Source organism: Chroicocephalus ridibundus, chromosome 2 (genome assembly GCF_963924245.1).
Source record: "Chroicocephalus ridibundus chromosome 2, bChrRid1.1, whole genome shotgun sequence".
NCBI classification, from domain to species: Eukaryota; Metazoa; Chordata; class Aves; order Charadriiformes; family Laridae; genus Chroicocephalus; species Chroicocephalus ridibundus.
Window position 1 is genome coordinate 73306547 of NC_086285.1, and position 11571 is coordinate 73318117.

Sequence of the window (11571 nt, forward strand, 5' to 3'; positions counted from 1 at the left end):
TGTAACAAGGCCCAGCTCCTCAGAAGCAAAGGGCTTTACTGAACTCTACTGTAATTTCAAGGGAATTAAATGAGATTCAACGTAGATGAATTTTAACCAGCCAGCTGCCTCAACATAAACAGTCATTTCTTTCTTCCAGTGAGCCACTTAGGTAGCCAGCAAGGAGAAAGAGTACCTCACCCTTCTGCCAGTCCTACAATATAAAGGTAGAAACACAACATACTTTGAGGCTGTACTGCAATCCTGCAAACCCTCGCCCAGTGATAATACACATTTATCAGACCCAGCTCCATGAGCAGCTCCGGACACTGTCACTAGAGGAAGCCCCTGACCCACAGTCAATGGGAGGTCCTTGGGCCTCTCTGCAGATGGCTCTGGGCTATCCAGCAAGGAGCAAACCCTGACCCGTTCCTGTCACCCCATTCAGATCATGGTAGTTGGAGGCTGAAGACAATTTTTTTCCCTGGGAGGAAATTTCTGGAATGTTCCATCCCCTAGAGAGCTGTTACTACAAGGCTGCAGGGCTCGCATCTCCTGTTCTTCATAGGACCTTACTCAGAGAACTACATTTTCCCCCATTTCACAAAGCTCCAGGAGCAAGTTTTAAAGCACGTGAAGTTCACTATGATATGAAGCTAGCAGATTAGAAGTTAATGGCATATTTTGTGTTACATTTTCACAAAGTAAGGCTGAAGCTATCTATTGCCCTGATAATTCTTACAAGGGGCGTATTTGCAAATGATGGAAAAATGACGGAAAAATGGCCACGCCAACATGTTAATGGCAACAGTCGTCTATCAGCATAACTTGACGTGATGTCTATAGACACCACAGCACTGAGAACAGCAGCTGTTACGGGGACAAACAGCTGAAATAAAAGAGGAAGAAAGGCGGCTTGCAAATAACCGCCTTTGCTAGTCCAAAATGGCTCTTAATACTCTTTGTGTAAAGATACGCTGTTGTTAACATCTGCTTGGAGTTAATCTGAAGAGTTGTTTGCAAATAGCAATGCTGGTAAGCACCTGCTGCTTTAGGATAGATGAACTTTTGCGGGCACATAACATGCTATTTTATTCCCAGCAGCTCTCACAAACACCACCCTATACAGAACAGAAATGAATGGACTTTGTGAAGGGCGCTTTAGTTGAAATTGGATAGGACTGTGCACAAGTATTGCCATATACCAGAACAGTTTAAGAGTCTGGTTCAGAAATATTGTAGAGCCTGAGGGTCTAAGTGATCTTGCAAGGGTGACTAAGGAAAGCAAACCAATTTCCAGTTACTTAGGTTGGTAACTTGGAGGTGTACGTATTAATAGAGGTCAAAATTATCAAAAAGAATGTGAACCTCTTCACTAGAGTGATTTTAAAACTGCCCTTTTCATCAGCATGCAGGGAATGCAAGAAGTGCAAAGTGTTTTCTGCATTTCCAGTTTGCTTTTGTGCTTTCTGTCCCCTTGTTAGAGTTCCCCTGAGCCAGTCAGGTAAATCAAAATGGCAAAGAAAAGAAGATAAAAGACAGAGTGAGACGGAGCCCCTCTTTACAGCAAGTCTCTGTACACCTCCTCATTAGCGAGACTTGTCTGTCTTTTCCATGCTGTTCAGTTTCAATGGGGGATTGTCCTGCTGGATGTGTCCGTGGCGCAAGATGGTAGATCTGCAGTGGAGCAGTCAGTCCCTCCCTGTATTTTAGTGACCTTTTTTCCTTTGATTTGTCCTTCAGTTTTGCCTGGCTTAATTTATGATTGCAATTGTTTGCGGTTTCCAGAATGGCCATAGATGTTCAGACATAATTGAAAATACCATGATACAATATCTGTTAGCTTGTGTAGCTGTAACTCAGGTCATAAACTAGACAAGAATTTGTCATGCAGGAGAAAAGTTAACAACAAAGGTTCAATCCATCTCTTATACCTGTGACTGCACAAAATTAAGAGACCTTGTGACAGCTCCTGTGTTCTTAATTAGATCTAACACATAATCTTTGGAGCTCAGTGAAGAGAGCCACTGACTTTGGTTGAGGGACCAGGCTTGTAAAGAAAAGAGGAGGCAGATGGGCAGCATGAGGACAAGGGGTAATTTTTTTTTCCTACTTTTGAGACTCAAAGGACTAGAATGTCTTTAATCCTCAGGTAAAGGATTGAGATTTTTGACTAGACTTGTCTTTTCATCAGTGTTGCTCTAGAATGGAAAAATGCTCCTAATTTCTCCAGTCTTGTATTACAAAACCATGTCCAAACTTGATTGATGTATTTTAAATCGTTCCTTTTTGTCTGCACTTTCACGAGGTAGTTCTTTCAGAGTTCTGGGAGAGAGATCATTCCGTTCCACAGATAAAGCCCTGGGAGTTTTGCTTCCACCTCCGTTACATAGGCACACCCATACTTTTGTTGCCCTTTGGGAAACTGCCTTTGATGCACTACCCAGCAGCACCATTTGAGCCTGGGGTCTCCTGCATGATCTGTGATGGCCTTCAGCTTGACACTTTAAGCAAAGAGACTGGCAGAGGGACCCACCACTCTGTGTTGTACGCAGAATGTCTGGACAACTTCTACATCTTTTTTTCTCTAATACATGTTTGCAGCCTTTGCAGAATTTAATTGGTGTTAATTCCAAATGAACATATGAGTCTTACACACACAAGTTTCTGGAAAATCACAGCGCTGTATTTATGCAGGTGGAAGCAATAAGGTATGTTTGGGAAATCAGATGTCAGTCTGGAATTTGGGAAGTCAGGTTTTTATCTCAGACTACAAATTATGAACCACTACCACTACTACTATTAATCTCCTCCCATAAAGCATACATAATTCATAACTCCATGTTCACACTGCACTAGGAAAGGTGAGTGCCATTTCTGGGTATCTGAGTATTTTAAAAAGCCCTGCAAATGTAATGCTCTTAATTCTGGATAACCAGGACATACTGGATTCAGTTGCTATGGTTGCAAGCATTAGAAAGGGAAGATGTCTACTGCACCTCAGGCAGCAACAACTGATTGTGCCACTAAATCCACTTACATTCTTTTTTTTTTATTATAATTCACAGTTGTGCTGACTCTGCTGCAGGTAACATTACTGCTATTAGCAGGGGCAGGAAGACAAGCATAGTATATTGAGGGCCCAGTGAAGAAGTTGTCCCCAGCCTAAAACAATAACCTATAACTACTAAGTATGTCAGCAGAAACGCTCTGAGTTAAATGTATCCATGCAACAAAGAAATGTCTCTAAAAGCAGTCCATATCAGTTCCGGTATATCTTGACAATACATGATAATCAATTCCAAAAGGGGATTCTTCTCATTTGTTTACACTTGATCAAAAAGATTTAATAGCACAGAAGAGAGCTCGTTCCCTTAAGAGATCTCGGATCCTTTCAGAAACAATCAAACTGTACCACTACATCAGTTTCATTACTCACCCGAGCATTGGGGATTCAACAGTCTTTTATGTGCAATGCAGTTTTAATGTCACTAATATGAGAAGAATTTTGCTATGTATTAATCACTAACATATTCCGTAAACAGCTCCTTCAAATGCAACAGTACTTATATGCAGATGATGCACGTGCCAATAGAGGGTGTACATTAAGAGGTTAACTATCAGGAAGAAATTCTTTACTGTGAGGGTGGTGAGACACTGGAACAGGTTGCCCAGAGAAGCTGTGGATGCCCCATCCCTGGAAGTGTTCAAGGCCAGGCTGGATGGGGCTTTGAGCAGCCTGGTCTAGTGGGAGGTGTCCCTGCCCATGGCAGGGGGGGTTGGAACTTGATGATCTTTAAGGTCCCTTCCAACCTGAACCGTTCTGTGATTCTGTGTGATTCCCTTTCCATACTACTCTAATTAGGGTCATAATGACTAAGAGGTTTGAATGTAGTTTCTTACACGTATGTGCCAGGCTTTTTTTTCTTTAAAAAAAAAAGTATGTCTGAAGAGGTAAAAAAGAAGAGCATTTGCACCTCAACCCCTTTCCCGTTATCAGTTTGGGATTATAGGCCAGAATAAGTTTACTTTTTTAAAAATTGCTACAGTTCTCACTCACGTGAAATGCCTGAACCAGATGTTTGCCGTTTCAGTTTAGTGGAAAGCAGAACAGAGTGGCATCATAAATCGTTAAAAATATCCTCTGAGTCCAGCTAAGCAATATCTGTTTCCAGTATTGATTACTAGGGATGCACTTTTAACAACCTGTATCTCTTTACAAAGGCAGCCAATTAGAGGAGCTGTGACTCTGTCATTTTTCCTGTAATTTTCCCATTGTATCTGCCCACCTAATAAATATATGCTGGTGCAACGCACAATATCTGTATAGGAACCTAAATTAATCAGAACCAAACTAATTTTTCACAATGGTTCTTTTAAAACAGTCTCAGCTCTGCTGCAGAGAGGTGGGATCAGAGTGACACTCAGTGGCAAGACAGAAAAAGTCATTCTCGGTTTCTCAGATTCTATATAACATCTATTAGGATGCATAAAATTTTAATTAGATTATTATTAGTATTTTCTGTCTGTCTGATAATATTCTGTGTAAGCATTATAATTCAGATGAAAATATGTACTTTTGATTATGCAAACTGAAAGAAAGATCAGATTACTTACTTAACCAAGCCCCCCTCACTCATAACTTGTGTGCCACAGCAATTGAAACTGCCACACAGTTTCCTGCAATTGAAAAAAAATAAAAAAGAATTTGAGAAATTGAACTAAAACCTCAAATACTGAATTTCAGAAATAAGAGGCCTGAATCACCATAGTTTTACATTTTGCTGTAATTTGAATCTTTGCAGATGATTAGAACAGTCCAAAGAATAGCATTTTAGATCTTGCATACAATTTAGCAAGTTGCATATGTCTAACTGACAGTTCATGACCTTCCCAGTTATTTGTGTTAGATCAAAACATTTTCTGTATGTTTCTGAATGCACACCAAGCTACGCCTAACTGAATTTGGTATCTGAAAAAAAGGAGGCATTTTCCCTTTAAGGTAAATAAACACTGGAATAAATTATGGAATCTTTACTATTTAAAATTTTTAGTATCACTCTTGACAGGCATTTGAGAGAAGTATTCTCGGTGGAGTAGTTCTGCAGTAAGGTAGCGCTGTGGACTGTCAGTCTTTCCAGCCTTGCCTGCTTTGATGCAGGGAAAGATTCATGGTATGGTGCCAGAAATTCTTCTGAGCCTATGGCTGCCTAGAGTCACTCCAACTCACAGCATTCCAGGATGTTAATAAATAAGAGTTACCATAATACAATGTTCCTTGAAACGCTCTGTGTAAAATAATTTCCATCTATCTATCTCAAACAGGGTCCTGTTGCATCACCCATGTCTATGCGATCTGTTCTAACAAGCGGGTCATGCCTCTCCCCACCACCGCCACCACCACCGCCACCACCTGGACCTCCTCCCATCTTTGACACAGAAACCGTAAAGGATGAAGGAACTGCATCTCGCTCAGCCCTATTTGCACAGCTTAATCAGGGAGAGGCAATTACCAAAGGTCAGAAGAAAAGAAATCAAATTTTAGTCCATGAGTCAAACTACATCAAGAGCTGCTATATGTATTAACCCAACTTCCACTACTCTTTTTAAGTTACATTTAAGCAGCTCAGATCTTTCTGAGGCTGGCACTGAGTCTGATGGATGAGACTGCATACCAAAACCTCCTTTAGAAGCAACAGCACCCAAATATGGTCAGCATACTTGAAATTCCCACCATTTACGTAGAGGTATTCTTTTAATTTTAAGGCAGCCAAGCTGGACATCTTCAGTCACAAGTAGCTGGTGAACATCTTAGTTGCAATTGCAATAAAAATTTAGCCTCTTTCTGATTCACATTCAGTGTACCAAACTGTGTCAAAATGTGTTACATTAGGTGAAAAGGCATGGCTTACAGCTCAGCGTGGAGTACAGTAATAAAGCTGTTTGTATTAATACTGGACAGCTGTAATTAAAGTGGATGGTTGTTAGCTTAAATACATAAGATTAATATATCTGCCTTCCTTTAATGCTGCAGGGATAGGTCAAATATTGTCATAAATTAGAAAAATAATACCATTTTTATGGATGGAAAAATATGACATAACAAGCTCTCAGAGTGTGCTACAGACAGAGAGGGACTAGAAGACATTGTGGCATTTCCTGTTAAAGATACTAAGATAGCCCTTCCACACTAAAAGAGGTTTTATACGAACTGCTAAATATATGTAGGCAGTTACACTTTAGGTCGTTACCCAGGCAAACTTTGAGGAAATAAAAAATGTAAATTCACAGAATAATTTAACACAATGACAAATGAACCTTTCCTGCTTAACTATGAACCCTTAGGACTGGAAAACTGACTCTCTTTCATAAACACCCTTTTTTTTTTTTAGGGCTTCGACATGTGTCTGATGACCAGAAGACTCACAAGAACCCCAGCCTACGTGCCCAATGTCCATCTGTTCGTTCTCCGACAAAAAGCCATACTCCAAGTCCCACCTCTCCCAAGAATTCCCCGCAGCAGAGCCATGCCCCTGTCCTGGAGCTAGAGGGAAAGAAGTGGAGAGTGGTGAGTTCCAGTCACGCCGCTGAATTCCACCCTGCACATCGATAACCAGGCTGAGCACTGAAATGTCTCATAAAAGGCTGTCCATGATCAAGGTGCAACAAATCAAAGTTGCAACTAAAATGGGCTGAGTCTTGCACTTCTTTGCCTTGCTACAGTTCAGCTTTTACAATACTGTAGCATCTAAAGTTAATTCATTTGTCTCTGAGAATCATATATTAATTCATCTGAAATGGAGAATGTCGGAACCAGCATATAAATTCCTTGCAAAATTAGACAATCCCCCAGAAACAAGTCCGGTGGAGAACTCCAATTAAAATCCCTCCTTGCAGACCATTTATGCGAGTGAGAGAGAACAGTATTATCACAGTATTTCTCCAGCTTTGTTAGCCAATGGAATGGTACATTTATTTTTCATCAGACATTCCAGGCAAGCATGTCTCCCACACTTAGAAGTAGAGAAGTGTTTTCCTTTTGCTCAATCTACAGATGGAAAAGATAGATTTGTTTAAAGTTTGGGAGTTAATTTATGTAGGCATATACCAAAGAATCTATGAGTGAAAATTCATGTGACTCTGTTGGTTAAAAGACAAAGGAAACAACATGTGGTTTAGTCATACAGAAGGTTATATACACAGTCATTAGTGTGGAGTTGAGTTTGCGTAAGGTGCAGTCACCATTTGGTTGTGTTATGTTGCCTTGGAGTTACAGTACCTGGAACTTTCCTTGTGGATCCTTAGTCTTTCCTGACATCCACAGAATGTAAATGTCCTCCCATGCTTCATAATGAAATGAAATTTCTTCACCTATTACTCCTTATTGCGTATGGTAATGCCTGCATCTATTCATAACACGCTGCATAGAACATTAAATAACATTTGGGGGAACAAAAACTTGCTCCGTTCTTCAAGGTGCCGTTCTCAATTGGGTGGGAGCCAAGCAACAGTTTTGTGACTGCATTTTTAAATTGTTGTGAGCATAGTGTCTTTGCGACAAAATTAATGGGTATTGTCATGGTCTGTGCTAAGTTCTTCATTTCTGCAGCTCTAAAATATACATGTGTCATCTAAGGGTGAATTAGGTGATATATCCGATCAGCAAGCAGATTAGAGTTTTAAGCCACAGGAAGGATACTGCTCTGTTGTAACTGAAGATGCAATGACTCGAGGATAAGTTGTACTAAACTCTGTCTGACTGTTAGTTAAAGACAACCAATTAAATAAACTTTCTTTTGAAATAGGAATATCAAGAGGATAAGAATGACCTGGTCATTAACAATACTGAACTCAAGCAAGTGGCCTACATTTTTAAGTGTAACAAATCTACACTTCAGATAAAAGGAAAAATCAATTCAATTACTATTGGTGAGTAGACATTCAGCTGGGCTTTAAGAAAATACTGACTTATGTGATTAATAATGCATCTGAATCATTCCATTCACTTTAATGGATTGATCACGTGAGCAAAGCTGCTCAGCTATGCAGTGCAAGACTGGGAATTTTTTTAGTTAATGTAGCAGATATGTGTATATTTGCTTTTATCTTGCCTGTCTTATTTATGGTTGCTTTTATTTTAGACAACTGTAAAAAGTTTGGCCTTGTGTTTGACAACGTTGTGGGAATCGTGGAAGTGATCAATTCCAGGGATATTCAGATTCAGGTAAATATCTATATGAAAAACAAAGATAGACAGGGAACAAGCAGGGGAAGAAAGCCCAACATGTAGCTACAAGAGATTTTAAAAACTCGCAGGAGCACAACAAAAATAAGAGATTGATGCATCCAAATATATCTTTAGATGCACTAAATTCTGCTGACGTATTTAGAAAATGCCTATGAAAACTACTGAGTATCCCTGAACAAAACTCCCTTAGCCCAGTCCCTTCTGGTTCCAGAGAAGCTGAGCGATCTAAACGCTGTAAGAACTATTACTTCTGGCCGTAATTTTCTAGCTTTCACGGTAAACAGCTCCTAGGACCTGAAAGTTCAGCAGTGCTTATGGAACAAATTCTGGCAGTTGGCTAATTGATTTCTAAGCCCAGAAAATAGTTATTTCTTTTTTTTCATATTTTCTCAATGGAAATGTTCAAATAGACTGTCAAAAGCCAACTTAATGACATAAAGTGGAAGTAGGTGCTGGGATTTCAAAAGTCTCCCCTGCCAGCGATGTGGCACATTACGTGAGTAAGTAATGTAGTCACCACTTGCCTACAAATGGGCTGTGAGCCTCTGCTGGTTTTGTCTTTGATAACCAGTAAGCAAAGCTTCATCAGAGATCACCTTCCTTGTGGTTCTTGTGAAAAGAAGAGAGATGTATTTTAAATCAATATATTGCCCTCTCTACTGGGGACACTTGCCCCCTTAAAATACAGACAGTCTGCCTGACATTTACATACTTCATTCATCGCTTTCCAAAGAGGTCTAACTATGCATGCTCTAGTACTGGGTTGTGTCCAACAGACACGACCTAGTCTCAAGAAAGGACTTTAGGATGTATTATTTTAAGAAATGTTAATCAAATTATATTAAACTGCCAGTCTTCAAGCAAGGTGAGGTCTTTTGCTTAAAAGGCTGTGCCTGCTGTATGACATCAAGTGTAGATAATCCTGCTCCATGCTTCAGAAATACCGGTCACAGCCACCACAGGGAATAATAGCAAGATGGTTTTTTATGTTTTGAACCTCATGCAAGTGACTGACATTGCTGCCAGCTGTGCATCGTCTTCTGCAGTTTTATTCATGATGGCTACGTGTCTTCTTATGGCAGAGAGAGTTCATTACAGAAAAAGATCCCAGGTATTTATTTGAGTGGGGTCTTTTTTAAGTAACTAGATTATTTTTATCATTACCTCTACAACTATTCAGAAAAGCTGAAAAATTCATATGTAATGAACAGTGAAACCACAGCTTGCTAATACCCAGATAAAGGGGAAACATCTTTTCCAAGAATTAAAATTCTTTTGATTAAGCAGGTTCTATGAATATTGCATAAGTCTTCTATGCCACGGAGCAGAGTGGAGTTCCACTTCAGAAGGCAGAGTCTGGCTATATGCTATACGCTGCTTGAATCAGGCAGCTCCAGCAGGGTTTCAGTATGCCAAGTGCTGAGCACCTCAATATTCTCAGTATTTTGAAGACCTGAGCTTATAATTTGCAAATACATGATATGTTAATGCAACACATGTCAGTAAATTCATCCTACCATTTTTGCTGTAAATAGTTACTTCATTGCCATATTGCTTGGCTCTCCTTTCTCTCGGTGGTTTTTGGGGTTTTTTGCCAGATGTTTGCAAAATTTGTTAAACACACCCTCCTTTTGTTCTCTATTGCATGAGAACCCACTAAAGAAAGATCAGTTTAAGATGCATTGATCCAGTACACAGATCAGACTTCAGGATCAGGGTGGGATGCAAGAGGACAGACCACTTGCTCTTTGTTTGCTGTCACATTTAAGGAACTGAAGCTGAAAATACATGCTTAGCTTGAATGACGAGAGACACTCTTTCATTATCAAGTACATGTCCGTCACATCTTGTTACTGTTTTATGGCTCAGAATAACCTCTGCCCTTTTGATGCACTGGCCAGAGTGTATTGCTGTCCCTGCTGGAGAGGGCAGGAGGAGCAGGAGGAATTTTTACTGACAACCAGTGAGCTAGCCAGTTAGCCATGAGGAAATCTTTTAATCTGTAGAATTGTAAACAAGAGAAGATTACCCTTTCTCCGCTCAAGTAAATTACGTGCTTGCTTTTAAAGTGACATAAGAAGTACCTTTAAATTAAATTGATCTCTGTGCTTTTTTAGAAACATAGCTTGCCTGAAGGGGATAAAACCCCTTTCCTATTGTACACTGTAAAACCGGGAAGAACTTTGAAGCCTTCAGGGTGTATTACAAATCACTTGTTGAGTACTACTGTATGCTGGGACCTTTCATTTGCCCTTACTGGTTTGGAGTTGACACGTTCGATTTCTTAACCAGTTCTCACTGTTGAACAAGGTGAACACCGCCTAAATATCAGAACAAAAGTGTCACTGAAATTAGAGAGAATCAGGGATGCACTTTCATCAAACTGTGTATTAAAAGCCTGCTGTATAAGTTTGCCGTTGTATATAGATCTTTGTAACCACCACTGAGAATTTTCACAGTGTCTCACAAATCAAATATAAGCATCATGCAGGCAGCTGACACACAGATCAGATGCTGGTGGCCAAAATTAGACCTGGCAGGCAATGAGGACTTACATTAACGGTATCTTTGTGTGCATTTTAAGATTTGATACTAAGTAGATTATATTTTGCAGGTGATGGGGAAAGTGCCAACCATATCTATTAACAAAACAGAAGGCTGCCACATCTACCTCAGTGAAGAATCATTAGATTGTGAGATTGTGAGTGCCAAGTCATCCGAGATGAACATCCTCATCCCCCAAGATGGTGATTATGTGAGTGAGATATTTTTAAAGCTTTCCTCCCCCTTCCCCACTAGTCTTGGTAGCTAACAGCATTTAAACTGCTAGGGAAGAAACTAACATACCATACCACACACATTACATCACCAAAAAATGATCCAAAACAATGGAATTTCTATGTACTGATCTCTCAGCTATCAGTGCAGGAAGAACTCCTTATTTTGGGGGGCACAAGGTTATTTCAAAGACCAGACGTGACATTATTTCTTTCCATTTTGATAGATAATGGCTTAGTCTCCTGTCCATTTAATTTTCTTTTTTGATATCTAAACATAATTTCCCAGAGAAACTCCCTTCACACAAGAGCACTCAAACCTGAAAATGATGTTGTTAAAACTAAGATAAATATACTACTACTACTACAGATGAAATAATATAATATAATATACTTGTTTTTTCTAAAGCTGTTGATACATGGGTAGCATCTGTAGTACTTTCTAGTACTTTCAACATATATCCTTAAAAGCCACTTGTGCATTTTCCTGGCTCCTTTTTTGTTCTAGTAAGATTTTCATACTAAGCCCATCGGCATTTCTACTGAAGTCGTGCTCTGTCACTTCAC

General features: G+C 39.7%; 1 protein-coding gene across 1 annotated transcript in view; it reads left to right on the top strand.

Annotated features, from left to right (window-relative positions):
• Positions 1-11571, top strand: part of CAP2 (cyclase associated actin cytoskeleton regulatory protein 2) — a 69509-nt gene that overhangs the window by 55390 nt on the left and 2548 nt on the right. The window contains exons 8-12 of the mRNA XM_063325874.1: positions 5305-5497; positions 6372-6547; positions 7785-7908; positions 8121-8203; positions 10842-10982. Coding sequence (XP_063181944.1) covers positions 5305-5497; positions 6372-6547; positions 7785-7908; positions 8121-8203; positions 10842-10982 — 717 coding nt within the window. The remainder of the gene's footprint in view (positions 1-5304; positions 5498-6371; positions 6548-7784; positions 7909-8120; positions 8204-10841; positions 10983-11571) is intronic.